Consider the following 20501-nt stretch of genomic DNA (forward strand, 5'->3'; position numbering starts at 1 on the left):
ACTTTTTGCTATGTAACGTAATAAACACTTTTGAGGATGGTAACCTTGTATTGATATAGGTTGTAGATGTATCAGAAGCAGTAAAACTTGATACATAAGAATATGATACATAAACTTTCCTCTTAAATTCGAATCTGATACATGAGAATAACTGATACATAACCATTCGACATATTCAACAGATTAAGGGTTGATACATTGAAGATTGTTGTATTAGTTTTCAAATAAATTGTGGTTGATTCATAACATCTTGTATTGATAATAAAAGATGTGTAGTTTGGTAATTTCTTCTTTTAACAATTAGGCTTCAATCTCCATATTCCAAACATTACCAATCCAGTAGCGATAACACCAATAATAAATATATTTCTTGCTCGATTTATTTTTTCATCAAAAGCTTTGACTTTCTTCAACAAAACCCTGATCATCTTATTTGCTTGACGAGGGTGTCGATCTTCATACCAATAAAAAAAATCACAGCCACCTAATCAGAAAAAAAATTAGAAGCCCACAATTAACTATATAATTAACTTTAAGAAAAATAAAGAATTACTTTACCTTTGAAAGTTTACAAGTAAAAAATCTATGACCTGAATTTAGTTGGGTCCAAAAAGTCTTTAATAATGCGTTATTATCACATTTTCAATATCGACATTCATCCAAAGAGGCCATGGAAGAGTTGGAGAAGCTCTACATGGAAGTGCAGGGGAAGCTTGACATGAAAGAGAGAGAAACAAAGAAGAAGAGAGAAAACTGTTTTTTTTTTCAAATCAGAGAAAGAAGCTAAGAATTAGGGCAAAATTGAAGAAGAAAGGGTATAAATACATAGATGAGAGAGATATTACTGTTATAGGCCAAGTATGATGTCACATCAGATTAAAAAACAGCTTCTACGCGTTTTAGATAGATGGAAAACACGTGAGGTGCCAACTGTGTAAAAAATGTCAAGATGACACATTCGACCCTTACATAAGGTGTCTAAAATGAACATCTCCTGATTTAGGTGTCTAAGTGAAAGTTGGTGTCAACTTTAAGAGGCCACCGATGGGTTTCGCCTTATAAAATGGACCACTTTCCATGTCCTAATTACCATATAGCACAAATTTATTAACCAAATAAAAAACCCTTAACTATGTGGAAAATAAAACAATTTTCGCCCTCTGTTTAAATTTAGTTCCAAATATGAGTTACCACTTAAAATTCTCTAAAATAAAAGATTCTTGATAAATATATATATTTGACTTGTATAATTTTAGTGGATCGTATAAGTGGGTCGAATCAATAAAATAATTAAAATGAACATCTTTTTACTTCTCAAAAGTTTAACTTAAAATAAAAAATTTAATATCAACAAAATCTAATGAAAAAATTATTTAAATTAGTCGGATGACTTTCTAAGTGATCTATCAATAACTGTCAATTGAATAATTGTTGGATTATAAAATAAAGTTGAGTGACATTCCAAGAAAAAATATTTTTTAGTTGAAAGACCATTTAAGATATTATCTTAGCACTCTGTTATAAGCTTTGATCTTAATATATTTGTGATTCATGGAAAGTTCATAAGCTAACACACTCCTTCCCTTTTCCTAGCAAATTTTAAGTTTCTTTTGTAACTTAAAGATTCTGCTTTTCCATTTGAATCCCACTGTAAAAGATTTAATTCGAGTTCGCTTTACTTTCATGGTTTTGATTAGGGGTGGGCATGGTATGGTAGATGCCGAATACCATATCGACATTGAATTTTTTAACACCGTGGTTTGGCCTTTATAGTATTTGGTATGCATTTTTACAAGTTTGGTATTCGGTATGGTATTTATAAAAAAAATCAAAATACGGAATACCATATCAAAGTATATATTTATATAAAATTCATATATATGTAATTATATAATACTAGCATATATATAAAATAGTAACTAATTATTTAGATGTTCAAATTTTGATTACTCTATCTTTCATTAAATGTTCTTTTGGGTGATTGTTTACCAAAGAGAATTGTTTGTATTTTATTTTGATTTTTTTTTTACATGTATAAGATATTAGTATGATATAATTGAGACGTTTCTTGAAAAGTCAAAATCATAATTATTTATTATACGAATATATGTAAGTTGAAGACTTGAAGTTGATCAAACTATGATACCCGATTTACTGTACCGTAAAATGTCGAAATTGAACTTTAAAATACTGAACCATACCGAATTAATTTGGTATGATAATAATATAATATTTTTAAAAACCAAAAACTGAAATTACCAAACCAATTTTTTCAATATCGTACCATGCGCACCCCTAGTTTTGACGATGTTCTTAATGATGAATATTCTTACTTGATTAGCTGGTTTAGAAAACAGATCAATTTGATGAAATTAAATTGACTTGGTATTCAAAATATTCGAGACCCAAAAAGGAATCAAAATTTAGAAAATTTTCCAAAATATTTTAAGAGCTAAGTTTTTAGAAATAAAATTAAAATAATTTTTTGAGCCGAGGGTCCATCAGAAACAACATCTCTTCCGCAAAAGTAAACGTAACATCCGTGCATATCCTACCCTCTCAGATCTCCACCTGTGGAATTACACAAATTTTGTTGTTGTCATTGTTTTTTAAAAAAATCGAAACCACCACAAACTTTTTCTCCATCCGTTCACTATTACTTTGTCACGTTTCGCATTATGATCAGACTCAATTTGACTAACATTCGGTGCTAAATTGAATTAGATTAATTCAACGTATCGAAAACTATACAAAAAGCACTATACATTGTAATTCTTCTCATATTAATATAGGGTGAAAATCATTTTCACCTTCAACTTTGCTTTTAAAATCAAACTCTCCCCTCAATTTTGAACAATAATCAAACTCCCCCCTTTATCTCATGCATTGTCTATTTTACCCTTGTTGTATCACATCTATTTAATACAACAACAACAACAACAACCCAGTAAAATCCCACATCGTGGGGTCTGGGGAGGGTAGAGTGTACGCAGACCTGACTCCTACCAATGTAGGACGGCTGTTTCCGAAAGACCCTCGGCTCTATTTAATATTTCTCTATATTATATATAATTTACTTTTTAACATAGATATTTATAACTTTTTCTTTAGGCTCTTTAATATTTATAAGTAGAATAATATTTTTAAATATTTATCACAAAATTTAGTATTATTCTTATGACTGTTATTTCAATACAATATGCATTAAGTGTGTGTATATGTATGTATACGCACATTTTTTTCTCCACTATTTTACTCTATGCGATTCATATTACTTGACTATTCTTGATATATATGACACCCCTTAAAAAAATTAACTAGAGGTGCATTTTACTAAACTAACATTATTAATAATATTTTGAAACCTTAAATTTGACTATTACTACTTTATGCAGTTATTTAAAACTAAGGATAAAAATAAAAAGATATTAAAAATTTCTTATTCATAAATTGGACAACTAAATTAAAACAACTATTTTTAGAATGAGAGTCAAGTAATATAAATGGCGGTAAGTATTCTCTTCTATATAAATAAACAAGTTTTGATTGACATTGAAAGAGTATTACATAAATTATAATCTAAAATAATTTAAAATATAGACAATACAATCTTTAAAAGTTTGTCCTTAATTAGATTAATTAGTTGTATTTCCTACATTGAAATATATTTGTATAGTTATTATTCTCTGCTATTTTCACTTGTATAAATAAACATTAGAGTGTTTATTATTAATAAAATTAATTTTTTTATTATGTTAATTTACTTCATTATAGAACATCATTAACTTATATACTTAATTAGTATTTTTTACTTTTTTATTCAAAAAACAATGTTTATGCTTTTATGGAAAAATTGTTACATTAAGTTAATTTTTTTTTGAAAATATCATGATTTCTAAAGAAGTAAAAAGAATTGATAATAAAAGGGTATAATAGACATTTTAAAATTTTAATTAAGATGAAGGAAGGAGTTTGATTATTATTTAAAGTTAAGGAGGGAATTTGATTTTAAAAAAAAAATTGGGGTGAAAATGATTTTCACTCTATTAATAAGCCGAAGAATACAATTTAAATTATTGATCAAAGTTCATATAATTTGATTCTCGAAAAATAAAACTTGACAAGTTAAAGTGAACGTAATGATCAATCATTGTTGGAAAAGTACTTCCTCAAATAACATATTCCATAAACCACCCTCCAAGGGTTAATCGAACTTGGGAATAAAAAATAACTCTCGATATAGTATTTTTCTTTTTTTGATATGTCTTATACAGTGTTAATCTGAATATGATTCAGGACCTCAAAACGGGTATGATTGGAAACAAAACAAAAAAGAAAAAGAAAATACTCTCTAAACCTATTCTAGAGTTTCAAATATAAAGACTTTATTTCCTTTCAAGTGAATTTTCTCTCTTTCTCTTCCCAACTTGTAAAAAAAATAAAATTAATTTGTTGCCCAAAATTTCTGTTCGAAATGAAGTGGCAGTGTAACTCACGCCATCAGGCCTCTTTAGTAGCAAGAGCCCCACCTAAACACACACACACACACACCCCATATTGCACGCCTATAGGGACTAATTAACGTGGAGAGTTGGGCACGCTCCCATTACAAACAATCCTTTTTGACTTCTCATTGTAACTTGTACTATTGGAAAATTTTAACCTTTTTGTATTTCTTGGCCTCTAATTTAGGTAAAATGCCATGTTCATTTCTATTGTTATGAATATACTACCTTAACAATTAATTAGACGGATAAAGTAAGAAAAATAAAACAGAAGAGAGTGATTGCAGTATGTATTTTTTCTTTCTTCGGATGATCAATTTGTGCCAATTTGATGGCATTTTATAGCCATCAAAGATGAAGAAAAACAAGTGGGTTAGTTGCCCACTTTGAGTGGGCCCCACTAATATAGAATATTATGATAAGTGGACAATCCACTTTCATAATACTCCCCCTTGGATGTCCACGTGTAAAATAAAATTTTACAAAACATAATATACATATTTATCATGAATATCCATAAAGCTTGTGTCTACATATCTGGTAATACGCCTTGATTGATGCCTCATTAAAAACCTTACCAGGAAAACCCAGTGGGACAAAACCTTGGTTAAGGGAAAAAGAGTGCAGCGCGTATTTTACTCCCCCTGATGAAAACTTCATTTGATATTTTGGAGACGGCGCATTCCAACCTTATGCCTTAGCTTCTCAAAAGTTGATGTTGGTAATGCCTTTGTGAATAAATCTGCAAGATTATCACTTGAACGAACTTGTTGTACATCAATTTCACCGTTCTTCTGAAGATCATGTGTGAAGAATAATTTTGGTGAAATGTGTTTCGTTCTGTCTCCTTTTATGAAGCCACCTTTCAATTGAGCTATACACGCGGCATTGTCTTCGAATATAATTGTGGGTACTTTAACATTATTTTCCAGACCACATCTTTCTTTGATGAACTGTATCATCGATCTCAACCACACACATTCTCTACTTGCTTCATGAATTGCTATTATTTCAGCATGATTTGAAGAAGTAGCAACAATGGACTGTTTTGTAGATCGCCATGATATAGCAGTCCCTCCGTGTGTAAACAGATAACCTGTCTGAGATCGAGCTTTATGTGGGTCTGATAAATAACCTGCATCTGCATAACCAATAAGGTCTGCGTAACCTTTGTTAGTATAAAACAAACCCATATCAATAGTACCCTTCAGGTATCGCAAAATATGTTTAATACCGTTCCAATGCCTTCGCGTTGGGGATGAACTATACCTTGCTAGCAAATTAACAGAAAATGTTATGTCAGGTCTAGTTGCATTAGCAAGATACATAAGTGCACCAATAGCACTGAGATATGGTACTTCAGGACCAAGAATTTCTTCATCCTTTTCTGGAGGTCGAAATTGATCTTTTTCCACTTCAAGTGATCGAACAATCATTGGAGTACTTAATGGATGTGCTTTGTCCATGTAAAATCTTTTTAAGATTTTCTCAGTGTAGGCAGATTGATGGACAAAAACTCCGTCTGCTAAATGTTCAATTTGCAGACCTAGACAAAGTTTTGTCTTTCCAAGGTCTTTCATTTCAAATTCTTTCTTTAGATATTCAATTGCCTTTTGGACCTCTTCAGGGGTTCCAATGAGATTTATGTCATCAACATAAACGGCGAGTATAACAAACTCTGATTCCATTTTCTTAATAAAAACACATGGACAAATGACATCATTTATATAGCCTTCATTTATCAAGTACTCACTGAGGCGATTATACCACATACGCCCTGATTGTTTTAGACCATATAATGATCTTTGGAGTTTTATTGAGTATACTTCCCGAGACTTTTTGCATGTTTCAGGCAATTTTAATCCTTCTGGGATTTTCATGTAAATTTCATTATCAAGTGAACCATAAAGGTAAGCTGCAACCACATCCATTAGGTGTATTTCAAGATTTTTATGTACAGCTAAACTGATGAGATATCGAAATGTTATTCCATCCATAACCGGTGAATATGTTTCTTCATAGTTGACTCCGGGTCTTTGAGAGAATCCTTGTGCAACAAGGCGTGCCTTATATCTTACAATTTCATTTCTCTCATTTCGTTTTCTAACAAAAACCCATTTATAGCCAACTGGTTTTACACCTTCAGGGGTTTGGACTACAGGTCCAAAAACCTCACGTTTAGCAAGTGAGTCTAATTCTGATTGAATTGCCTTTTGCCATTCTGGCCAATCACATCTACGTCGACAATCTTCGACGGATTTAGGTTCAAGACTTTCACTATCTTGCATAAGGTTAATTGCAACATTATATGCAAAAACATTATCAACCGTGATTTTAGATCGATCTAACTTTATCTCATCACCGAAAGAACTTATTGAAATTTCTTCATTCACTTGAGTCTCGGGTTCACTGATTTCTTCAGGAATCTTAAGATTACTCAAATCTTGGCCTTCTTTAGGAGGTTCTATTGTAGTATCATCTTTATTATTTCTTACGCTTCTTTTTCTAGGATTTTTATCCTTTGAACCCAACGGTCTACCACGCTTCTGGCGTGTTTGAGATTCAGAAGCTATGATACTTGTAGATGGTCCTTTTGGGACATCAATTCGGATAGGTACATTCACTGCAGGGATATGTGACTTAGTTATCCGTTTCAAATCAGTAAATGCATCTGGCATTTGATTTGCTATTTTCTGTAAGTGGATGATCTTCTGGACCTCCTGCTCACATGTGCGGGTGCGTGGATCAAAATGTGATAGTGATGAAACTTTCCACGCAATTTCTTTTTCTTTTTCGGGTTCCTTTTTCTCTCCCCCTAATGGCGGGAAAATTGTTTCATCAAACCGACAATCTGCAAATCGTGCAGTGAATAAATCTCCAGTCAACGGTTCAAGGTATCGAATTATGGAGGGTGAGTCAAACCCAACATATATGCCCAACCTTCGTTGAGGGCCCATTTTTGTACGTTGTGGTGGTGCTACAGGCACGTATACTGCACAACCAAAAATTCTTAAATGGGCTATATTTGGTTCATGACCAAATACTAATTGTGACGGAGAGTATTTATTATAATGTGTCGGTCTTAGACGTACAAGTGCTGCTGCATGTAAAATAGCATGACCCCAAACAGTAATTGGCAATTTTGTTTTCATTAGTAGAGGTCTTGCTATCAATTGTAGGCGCTTTATAAATGACTCTGCAAGGCCATTTTGAGTATGAACATGTGCAACAGGATGTTCAATTTTTATCCCAATTGATAAGCAATAATCATTAAATGCTTGGGATGTAAATTCTCCAGCATTATCAAGGCGAATGGCCTTAATTGGATAATCTGGGAATTGCGCTCTCAATCTTATTATTTGTGCTAACAACTTCGCAAACGCCAGGTTGCGAGATGATAACAGGCACACATGAGACCATCTAGATGATGCATCTATTAGAACCATAAAATATCTAAACAATCCACTTGATGGATGAATAGGTCCACATATATCTCCATGTATACGCTCTAAAAATCCAGGAGATTCGATGCCAACCTTCAGGGTCGATGGCCTGGCAATTAATTTGCCTTGATAACAAGCAGCACATGAAAATTCATCATTTGTAAGAATCTTCTGGTTTTTTAACGGATGTCCAGTTGAATTTTCAAGAATTCGTCTCATCATTATTGATCCAGGATGACCTATTCGATCATGCCATAGCATAAATATATTTGGATCAGTAAACTTCTGGTTTACGATCATATTTGCTTCAATTGCACTAATTTTTGCATAATATAGGCCAGATGACAGAGTTGGTAATTTTTCCAAAATATATTTCTGGCCTGAGACACTCTTGGTTATACCAAGATATTCAATATTCATTTTATTTAATGTCTCAACATGATATCCATTTCTGCGAATATCTTTAAAACTTAACAAGTTTCTTGGGGATTTAGAAGAAAATAGTGCATCTTCTATAACAATTTTTGTCCCCTTAGGTAGAATTATAGTAGCTCTTCCGGAGCCTTCTATCATTTTTGAATTACCAGAAATTGTAGTAACATTAGCTTTTCTTCTAAGTAAATTGGAAAAATATTTCTCGTCTTTAAATATAGCATGGGTTGTTCCACTATCAATTACACAAATATCCTCGTGATTTATCATTGATCCAAACAAGATTTGAGGCATTTCCATATTTTCTTCACAAAGAAAGAAAGTAAATATTATAATTAATACATAATTTATTATACAAAGTTTTATTTCATTACATTGAGCTAGAAAAATACAAACATAATATTTAATACATACAACAACAAAGAGAATTATTTAAATATTATCGGGCTTATCAACATTCATATTTACTTCTGGAAAATTAAAGAAATCAGCTACATCTAGATGCATGGGCTCAATATTGTCCTCAGAGATAAAATTTGTCTCTGGATTATTTTCTGCCCTTTTTAACGATGCCTGATATAGCTGAACCAAGCGTTTTGACGACCGGCAAATCCGCGACCAGTGCCCCACACCTCCACATCTATGACATATTGTTTCTGAATTATTCTTCGGTAAAGCTTCTGGCTTTTTACCCTGCCTTTTATATTGCTGGTTATTTCTCGGTGCCAGCCGAGCATCATGATTAAAAATTCTTCTTTGACTACGGCCACGACCACGACTGGGGCCATGGCCTCTTTCTCGTTGGTTAGAATTTGCCTGATTCACTTCAGGGAGTGGCAAAGAACCAACGGGCCGACTATCATGATTTTTCATTAATAATTCATTATGGCGTTCAGCAATAAGTAAGTGAGATAATAATTCAGAATATTTTGTAAAGCCTTTTTCGCGATATTGCTGCTGCAGGAGCATATTCGCGGGTGGAAATGTGGAGTATGTTTTTTCAAGTTTATCTTGTTCCGTGATTTCATCTCCGCATAAAGTTAACTGAGCTATAATTCTAAATAAAGCAGAATTATATTCAGTTATATTTTTAAAGTCCATCAGTCTCAGATTTAACCAGTCATAACGTGCTTGTGGAAGCATGACCAACTTCAGGTGGTCATACCTTTCTTTTAAATTTTTCCACAATTTCAAGGGATCTTTTAATGTAAGATATTGTAATTTAAGACCCTCGTCAAGATGGTGGCGGAGGAAAATCATAGCTTTTGCACGGTCTTGACTAGATGCCGTGTTATCATCTTTGATGGTGTCTGCCAGACCCATCGATTCAAGATGAATTTCGGCATCTAGTGCCCATGAAGAGTAATCTTTTCCAGAGATATCCAAAGCAACAAATTCAATTTTTGAAATATTTGCCATTTTATGAAAATAAATTTAAATAAAACTCTTACCACTTTTTGTTACCTTGAAAAATTAGCCGGAGCCTCGTGCTGATAACGTGTTATGAATATACTACCTTAACAATTAATTAGACGGATAAAGTAAGAAAAATAAAACAGAAGAGAGTGATTGCAGTATGTATTTTTTCTTTCTTCGGATGATCAATTTGTGCCAATTTGATGGCATTTTATAGCCATCAAAGATGAAGAAAAACAAGTGGGTTAGTTGCCCACTTTGAGTGGGCCCCACTAATATAGAATATTATGATAAGTGGACAATCCACTTTCATAATATCTATGACCTTTTTGTAAATATCACTGTTATTTGAAATGAGATCTAGTTTAAATGGAATGTTCTAATTGGGTTTTGGATTGTTTTTTCGGAAAAGAACCAAAAATGACCTCGAACTATTGGAAATGATACAAAAATGTCCTTCATCCATCTATTGGTCCTAAAATGTCCTTGACATCTACATTTAGGTCCAAAAATGACCTTTTCTTTAACGGAAACGGGCACGAGGGACATTTTTGTATCATTTTCAATAGTTCAAGGGCATTTTAGGCCGTTTTTCATAATTAAAATTCTGTTAAACAAATTTTAATTTTTAATTAATTTTAAATAATTAAATCCACGTGTTTAAAATAATTATTTAAATTATTTAATTAAAATTCTGTTAAATAAATTTTGATTTGTAATTAAATTGTAACCAATATATGATCGCCACATGTTTAAAAAAATTATTCAAAATATTTAATTAAAATTATGTTTTAAAAATATCATTTTTGGACCTAAAGGTGGATGACAGGGGCATTAATTTTATATGATAATCATCCACCTTTAGTTCCAAAAATAATTTTTTCTTTAACAAAATTTTAATTAAATAATTTGAATAGTTTTTTTAAAACACGTGGTAGTTATCTATTGGTTACAATTTAATTGTTTAAAATTAATTATAAATCAAATTTTTTTTAACATAATTTTAATTAAATAATTTGAATAATTTTTTAAACACATGGATACGATCTATTGGTTATAATTAAATTATTTAAAATTAATTATAAATCAAAAAAATTTCAACTGAATTTTAAATAATTTGAACAATTTTTTAAACATGTGGCGACCATCTACTGGTTACAATTTAATTATTTAAAATTAATTATAAATCAAAATTTATTTAACAAAATTTTAATTACGGAAAAGGACCTAAAATACCCTCGAACTATTGAAAATGGTATAAAAACTAACTTTTTTCATCAATCATCAAATTATGTAATTACTAACGAGTACATGTTTAGCACTATAGCTTAGCTTAGTACAAACAACTAGCTATCTCTAAGATACAACAAAATATCCACACAACTATTACATAGGTGTTTGAATAAGCTTAGTGGTTTTTGACTTTTAAGTTTTTTTTATAAAAGTTCTCAAAGTGTTTGAATAATATAAGAATGTTTAAAAATACTTTTTTTTAGATTTTAAAGGGGGGGGGGGGGGGGGGAAAGCCTAAAGCCAAAAGTTGGGTCATGAGTGTCCTCAACTCGTGACTTTTAGCTTATAAGTGGCCTAAAGCATTTACAAGAGGAGAGATTGAATTTAGGGCTTTATTTAGTTGCTCTAACTAGGCTCGTTCTTCGGGCCATTCGGATTGAATATGAAAATTTTCATTTTTTATTTCCATATTGAAAAATTAATTTTAAATCCAATCCAAATAAGCTCGAATTGGATTGAATTTTCTATTAAAAAATCATTTTAATATGTCAAAAAAAAGGGACCCCAATTAACTTTCATAGGTATATAAATTATTACCAAGCAATAAACATGACGTGTGGTTGAGTAGTATAATTGTAAGAACATGAGATCACAAGATTGATTGATAATTGTTTGAAAGTGGATGGCTCGTGATTTGTGAGATAGTGATTTCAAGAAAATCATGGTAAAAAAATATGTATCTTTATAAAAGAAAGATAATGCATGTAATTTAACATTGTTGGCATAATACATAAACATGACCCTTAACTTGATTTCAGCTGACAATTATGACCTCTAACTTTATTAGTGCACAAGTAGGCACTTTAACTATCAAAAACTTGAACAAATAGATACACGTCCTACATGACAATTTTGTATCCTACGTGTATTATGCCACTTAGGACACATGTGTCTACTTGTTCAGTTTTATACAAGTTTAAGTGCCTACTTGTGCATATCCAAAGTTAGAAGGTATAAATGTAAAATGAGACCAAGTTAAAAGACATACTTATGTATTAGGTCAACATTATTAATTTTAACGTATTCAAATGTACTATCTTCGAGAGTCGTGATATTTTAACCACAATTTACTTTTCAAGAAATAAAAGTTTCACATCATAGTTATGCACATTCAATATCACATTCTTTGCTCATGTAAACATCCTTATGAATCCATTGTAAGAACATGAGATCGCAAGTTTTTCTTTGGACAAAAAAACCTTATTTTTAGGGTTGGTTTGTGCATTTTTTTGCTTTTCTATAGTATTTGTTAGTATTAGGCGGGTCTTCCCATATTTTATATATTGATTTTTACTCTTTATTTGTTAAAGCTTATGAGTTTTAGAACGATTCCCCACACTGATAGCAAATTTTTAAGTAAAGAAAATAAGGTCGATATGGCGTTTATGGCGTCTGATGCTATCTCAATTTCTAGTACAAGCCCAATTATTTTGGATACTAAAGAGCAAAAAGACACTGATGGAAACCCGATTAAATTGCTAATCCAGTCGGTTAACAAGTTAATGTTATATAAGGTTTTTTAGCTATTCTCAGTGAAATTTGAGAGAAGGTCATTGTTTGCTCGACGATAGAGAGGGAATAAGTTTTTTTTTTCCATTTTGAATCAGCGAATTGGACTATTTTTTGGACTTTATAGTATCTCTGATTTTGGGTTATTTTTTTAATATAAATGGAAACTTGGCTATATTTTGTAATCAAGCCAGTTTATTGTATATTTATGAATTTTCCCCTAAAAAATATTTATGATTCATTGTTCATATATTAAGGGGTCGTTTGGTTTGGATACAAGTTATGATGTGATTAGCTATGTTGTGATAAGGTATGCTGGGATAAGTTATGATGAGATTAGTTTTTATTATTTGTTTGTTTGGTCATATTCAAAATTATATTCATTACATAATTTTTAAGAATAAATTGTTTGTTTACAAAAATATCCTTCATCTTATTTACATTTTTTTTTGCAAGCTCTAGTTATTCATTCCCGAAAATAATTTTTCAATCTTATTTAATTAAAATATTTTTTTTATGCATTTCCATAATTGTGCCATGTGTTTTTTTAATTTAAACTCCATCTTATTTAACTTATAAATAAAACTTTCATTTTATTTAGCTTAAAAATAAAATTTCCATCTTATTTAACTTAAAAATAATTTTTTCATTTTAAGTTCATTAAAGTAAAATAAATTTTATTATTAAAATTATCTACATTTTAAAGTTATTTACATTTTAATTGATATATGAAATATAATTTTTAAGTTATTAATAAACTATTTAATTAAAAAAAATATGTAATTTAGTAGTGGAGTGAACATTTTAAGAGAAATCAAAATATAAATAAATATAAAAATTAGATAAATAAATTCAAATTACAATATATTCATAAATAAAAAATGTATCTATAAAATGTTAATTTTTAATAGAAAAATATATTATCATAAAAATAATGATTAATTAAGATTATAATTTTATTAAAAAATATTTTAATATACATAAATATAAAAAAGAGCTCAAGAGGAGTATTTTAATTATTTTACATATTTTATGAGAGAATTAATTATTCTGGAATTACTATTCCACGGGTAAAAAAATGAAAATGAGAACTCTGTCAAAAGTTATCCTCAACCGCTTTTGTCACGTAGCACTCGCTCATCACCAAGGGCATAAGGCGGGAAAACTCACACTCCAAACTCTCCCCAGTGCGCACCCTCTTTAACACGCGCTTCCTTCCATTCGCTGAGAAAATCTGAGGAAGCTTCTTAGGGTTTCTGAAATGGCGGACTCAGAGAAGGAGGCAGTAAAGGTCATCTCCCGAACCGGAAAACAACTTGGTGCATACAAAACTTGCCCCAATAAAGATACTCTTGTCAACTTATTAAAAGTAATACCTACTCTCTACTGAAATACTTCACTCAATTTTTGTATTGTCTGGTGTTTCTCTATTTTTATGACATGCCTTGCGACTGAAGATATTATAAGTACGGTCTACATTTGCGATAGATTTTTGCGAAAGGACTTCTTCTTTTTCCCAATTCTGTTATTGCTTATTCTGTTGGCGAATTTTGCTCTTTTTCACTTTGGGAGCTTAGTAAGCTTGTTAAAAATGTATAGAAAGAAATCTATCATCTGAATTTGTGCTTTCTGTCTTTGCTCTCAATTGTCTTTGCTCGTCGCTACAATTTCTTAAATGTGTTTTCTGAATCTTCTTTGCCTGTTATTAGTAGTATGAAGACAACACGTGGTAAGAATTAAACAGATAGACAGCCTGATGAGTTTTTGGGTTCTTTTAGATATGTGTATATATTTTTGGTGAAGAAAATGTTACACCTTCTTGGTGCATTTGTATATAAAATACTTCTAAAAGAAAAGAAAAGTATTGATACCCTCAGAGCTTTGGTTTTGTGGTAAGGGATAATGTGGAATGTATGGGTAAGGCGCAAGTCATAAATTCTAACCCAGCTTCTAACTGAAACCTTGAGTTTAAGTGGGAGTTTGTGGAGGGGCCATACTTTTCCTGAGTTTCAAACCTGTTGTTAACTGGGTTTAAGAATCATTGTGCTTTTTTGTTTTCAGATGTCATATTATTTAAAAGTTCTTTGCATGAGTCATGACAAGAGCACTTTCTGCTGCAGCAAGCCACTCGTGCTTTTGAAGGGTTAAAACAGTCAAGTTCGCTGAAATCTGTCATTAAACCCTTGAGCAGTTCTCTTGTTAAGCATAGTTTGCTTGTTCACAAGGACAAAGATATCAGACTTCTGGTTGGCATCTGCTTCTGCGAAATTGTCCGTGTGCTGGCACCAAATCCTGAATTTACTGATGCAGTGTCTAGGGTAAAGCTTGACTTTATGCAGTTGTTTCTGTTATATGGTCCTGGCCGTGCTACCTTCTTCTTTACCCCCTCTCCCTTTTGGTAATTGGTAGTAGCTGTAATACTGTCAATGATTGCTGATTTTCTAAATTTTTAACAGGATATATTTGGACTTCTTGTCAACATCTTCTCAGAGCTTGAAGATACCTTAAATCCTTACTTCAGCATGAGGGTACAACTGTTAGAAACTGTTGCAAAACTGAAGTTTTGTTTGCTAATGCTAGATATTGGCTGTGAAGAACTGGTTAAAAAAATGTTCAAAAACTTTTTCGCTGTCATGAGGTGAAATTCGTCATTCTCTTTTTATTAATCATTTTCCTGATTGATAGTGCTTTCATGACCCCATCCAACCAATTTCTGCGTCCCTTTAACTCCTTTAGTTGTCTAATCATTGAATGCATCAAGAAACACTGCATGCAGAAAACAGTCTATGATAAGTGTGAGAAATATAGGAGAAAAATATTATTGAATTGTGTAAGAACAATATTACACAAAGACCCTATTTATAGGCACTATAAAACAATTCTTTTCCAAGTAGGATAATATAAACTATTCTCATTTCTATTCCTATTCTAAGTAAGATTGTGTACACCTATTCCTATTTTAACACTCCCCCTAAGCTGGTGCATACAGATCATATGTACCTAGCTTGTTACAAATTACAAATATAATTAATACGAGGACAGGTGAAGGATTTGGTGAAGAGATCTGCAAGTTGATCACTTGACTTCACAAATTTTGTAACAATATCTCCTGAGAGTATCTTTGCCCCGACAAAGTGACAATCAATCTCAATGTTCTTAGCCCTCTCATGAAACACTGGATTTGATGCGATATGAAGGGCTGCTTGATTATCACACACAAGTTCCATATGACCGGTTTCTCCAAAATTTAGTTCTCTCACCAACTGTTTGATCCAAGCAAGCTCACAAGTTGCTACAACCATTGCTCGATATTCTGCTTCTGCATTAGATCGAGCAACCACACTATGTTTCTTACTCTTCCACGACACCAAATTACCTCTTACTAAAACACAATATCCAGATGTAGAACGTCTATCAGAGGGTGATCCTGCCCAATCAGTATCTTTATATCTGGTGATATGCTCATGATCGTGATCCTCGAAGAGTAGTCCTTTACCGGGAGCTGACTTTTTATATCGCAGAATACGAATAACTCCATCCCAATGACTATCATAAGGAGAAGTCATAAACTGACTTACAACACTCACAAGAAAAGAGATGTCAAGTCTAGTAACTGTGAGATAATTCAACTTTCCAACCAGCCGTCTATATCTTTCAGGATTACTGAGTGGCTCCCCTTGTCCTGGAAGGAGTTTAACATTCGGATCCATAGGAGTGTCAATAGGTCTACATCTCGTCATTCCTGTCTCCTGAAGAATGTCTTAAGGCATACTTGCATTGAGAAATAACAATACTTGATCTAGACTAAGCAACCTCAATATCGAGAAAATACTTCAATCTACCGAGGTCTTTAGTCAGGAAATGTTGAAAGAGATGTTGCTTCAAAGTAGCGATACCAGCTTGATCATTACCGGTGAAACGATATCATCAACGTAAATAACCAAATAAATACACAGATTTGGTGCAGAATGTTTATAAAACACAGTGTGATCAGCTCCACTATGAGTCATGCCAAACTCTTAAATTACTGTGCAGAACTTCCGAAACCAGGCTCGAGGAGACTGTTTTAGACCATAGAGTTACCTATGCAATCGACATACAAGGGTACTAGACTCCCCCGAGCAACAAAACCAGGTGGTTGCTCCATATAGACTTCTTCATCAAGATCACTATGTAAAAAGACATTCTTAATATCCAACTAATGAAGAGGCCAATGACAAACGACAATCATAGATAGAAAAAGACGGACATATGCTATCTTAGCCATAGGAGCGAAAGTGTCACTATAATCTAGCCCAAATATCTGAGTATACCCTTTGGCAACAAGGCGAGCCTTCAATCGATCCACCTAACCGTCTGGGCCAATTTTGATTGGATAAACCCAACGACAACCAACAGTTGATTTACCTGCAGGAAGGGAAACAAGCTCCCAAGTACCACTCATATGTAAAGCAGACATATCATCAGTCATAGCCTGCCTTCATCCAGAATGAGAAAGTGCTTCACCTGTAGTCTTAGGAATGAAAATAGAGGAAAAAGATGATACAAAGGCATAATGTGGTGAGGATAAACGATGATAACTTAAGAAAGTATTATGTGGGTTAGCATTTCAAGTGGATCGTATACCTTTTTGAAGTGCAATTGGTTGGCTAGGAGGAGGCAAGTCCGCAGTAGGCGCATGCTCCGGCACATGACATAAATCATTTGGGACTACAACTGGACGCGGACGACGATGATAAGTCAGGAGTGGTGGCACTACAACCGGAGATGTAGGAGAGACTGTAGGTTCCTCAAAAGTCAGTACAAGTAAGACTTGAAGTATGGATAAGACCTCAGATACATCAGGATGATCAAAGCGAGGAGGAACTTCTAGATGAAACTATTTTTGAGTTTTGGATGCTTGCTATCTGCAGTGAAAGAATTGAGAAGAAGATGTATAGTAAGGTTGAGATTCAAAAAATGTGACTTCGGCGGACATAAGGTATCAATGAAGTTCAGGTGAATAACAACGATACCTTTTCTAAACTCGACAGTAACCAAGAAAGATACATTTGAGGGCACGAGGGGCTAATTTATCTTTCCCTGGGGCTAAGTTATGAACAAAGCATGTGCTCCCAAAGATTCGAGGGGGATAGAGTAAAGACGTGACTGAGGAAATAATATGGAATGTGGAACCTAATTTTGAATAGAGGATGAGGGCATTCTATTAATTAAATAACAAGGCGCTAGGACTGCATCTCCCCAAAAATGTAACGGAACATGAGATCCAATGAGAAAGGTGCGAGCGGTCTCAATGAGATGCTTATTCTTCCTTTTTGCTACACCATTTTGTTGAGGAGTGTACGGACAGGATGTTTGGTGAATAATTCCATGATGAGTCATAAACTACTGAAATTGGGAGGATAAGTATTCTAAGACATTATCACTAGGAAAGTACGAGTATAGAAAATAACTCAGAATGATCTTTCATTAAGAAAACCCAAGTGCATCTTGAATAATTATCAATGAAACTAACAAATTAACGAAATCCTAAGGGTGAACTAACTTTACTAGGACCCCAAATATCAGAATGAACTAATGAAAAAAGACTCTGAATGACCCTCAGTACTACGTGAAAATGTAGTACGAGTGTGTTTCCCCAGTTGATACGACTCACAGTCTAAACTAAACAAACTAGGCACCATCTTTTGCAGCTTGGCTAGACTCGGATGTCCTAAACGTTTGTGAATTAGGTCTGGAGGATCTGTAACGGAGCATGTTGTAAAGGAGTTTGAAGAGGTAAGATAGTAAAGGCCTTGTGGTTCATGTCCTGTGCCAATCGTCTATGCCGTACTGCGGTCCTGCATGAGAAAAAATCATCAAAAAAGAATATGCCACAATGTAAGGCACGCGTCAAATGACCAACGGATGCCAGATTAAAAGGAGAGCTAGGGACATAAAGAATAGAGTCTAGAGTGACAGAAGATAAGGGTTTGGTTTTTCCAACTTGTTTGGATCCCATTAGCTAAAGTAATAGCTGAAAGAGATTGTGAATAAACAATATCAGACAAAAGTGATTTATTAATAGAGATATGATCAGAAGTGCCCGAGTCCATGACCCATGATCCAAGAGTACTAGATTATGAAACACAAGCAAAAGAATTACCTGCAACTGAAACATCAGGTTGTCTAACCAAAGCTACTTGTGGTGATGTTTGCTTACTTCCTCGATACTGGAGGAACTCATATTTGGTATGAGCAATATGAGCATTATTGGATGATTGAGTAGGTTTAGCCACATATGCTACTTGTGGAGATGTCTGTTTACTTGCACGATTTCGAAGGAACTCATTATATTCCTTTAGAGCATTAGAATCATAACTGGGTGGTGGACCATGCAAAATATAACATATGTCACGAGTGTGCCCAAGTGTATGACAATGACTACACATGCATCGAGGTTTCCCAAAATGCCCTCCTCCTCGCCGATTTTCTATAAATTGATATGTTCGTTTTTCTATGATTTGAGATGCAAGAACAGATGGTGGGTGATGAGGCTACTTTGTGACTGGGAGGCGCGGCAAGATGAAGTAGATGAGAGAATAATTCATCAATTTTAGGAACTACAGGACTAGCTAAAATCTGATCACGCACTGAATCATGGTAAGTAGGAAGTCCAGCAAGTGTAAGAGCTAGAAACAACGTCTGTCACTGCTCTTGTTGTTTTTCCACATTCGTAGTAACTGGCATCAATGTTTCAAATTCCTCCATGACTGCTTGTACCTGTCCCAAGTAAGTAGTCATATCGGATTCTTGTTTCTTTAAGTTGGTCATTCGAGATATCCCATCATAGAATCGAGATATGTCATTAGTATATAAAGCACGAGCCTTTTCCCTAACTGAATAACATGTCTGGGATGGGCGAAACAAGGGAATCAACTTGGAATTGATAGATCGCCATAGGAGACTACATAATTGAACATCAACCTTCACCCATTGTGCTTTGGCTTTTGCATCTTCCTCGCTAGCCTTCCCCATTTCATCTACCACACAAGCATTATTTCTTAAATGATCTTGAACATCTTGACCCTTGCACCACAACTCAACCGAAGAAGCCCAAGCTAAATAGTTTGAACTTCCCATTAATGGTTCTGAAGTGATTATAGGGGTTGAATTTCCAATCCTCATATTTTTGGATCCAAAAACATCACATCCAAAAGACATGGTGTGAAATTTGTCTTGAAAACAACAAGAAGTTGTCGGAAAATACTCACCGGAAACAACCTGGAATTCGCCGGAACCCTAATTCCGTGGTAAAAAATTGCACGGATTTGGTCGGAATGGCTAGACGACCACAACTAAAACAAAAATTGCTAAAAAAAAATCGACCAGAACAGCCCTAAAAAAAAGACACAATTCAGTCCCAACAACCACCGAAAATTGACACACGGTGACTTGTTTCTACCCTTGAATTTTCTCACCAATGCTCTGATACCATGTAAGAAATATAGGCGAAAAATATTATTGAATTGTGTAAGAACAATATTACACAAAGACCCTATTTATAGATACTATAAAACAATCCTTTTCCAAGTAGGATACTATAAACTTAATTTTAAAAAAGTAGGATACTATAAACTATTCCTATTTTAAGTAGGATTGTGTATACCTATTCCTATTCCAAGTAGGATTGTGTACACTTATTCCTATTCTAACAATAAGCACAAACAGAAGGGAGGTCTGGAGTAGGGGTAAACAGGGTTACCTATGTGACATTTCATATAGAAGAAAGCCAGTATACTTTTGATATGTCTTCTTGTTCTTAGGTTAATATTTTGGAATTTATTTGAATTTTTGCTTGGTAAGCCATGAAGTTCTTGGGGAAAATGAAGGTGAAAAGTGTTTCACTTTTTCAACTTGGCTC

General features: G+C 33.2%; 1 protein-coding gene across 3 annotated transcripts in view; it reads left to right on the plus strand.

Annotated features, from left to right (window-relative positions):
* Nucleotides 1-13734: 13734 nt before the first annotated feature.
* The window catches only part of LOC129901435 (sister chromatid cohesion protein PDS5 homolog B), a 41591-nt gene continuing 34824 nt past the window's right edge, over nt 13735-20501 (plus strand). For 2 of the 3 annotated variants that reach the window (XM_055976605.1, XM_055976606.1), the window contains exons 1-3: nt 13736-13967; nt 14719-14916; nt 15055-15236. In XM_055976605.1, coding sequence (XP_055832580.1) covers nt 13860-13967; nt 14719-14916; nt 15055-15236 — 488 coding nt within the window. In that variant the 5' untranslated portion in view covers nt 13736-13859. Of the gene's footprint in view, nt 13968-14718; nt 14917-15054; nt 15237-20501 lie in introns of all 3 variants that reach the window. The other variant, XM_055976607.1, reaches the window with a different exon arrangement.

This window comes from Solanum dulcamara, chromosome 8, assembly GCF_947179165.1.
Source record: "Solanum dulcamara chromosome 8, daSolDulc1.2, whole genome shotgun sequence".
NCBI classification, from domain to species: domain Eukaryota; kingdom Viridiplantae; phylum Streptophyta; class Magnoliopsida; order Solanales; family Solanaceae; genus Solanum; species Solanum dulcamara.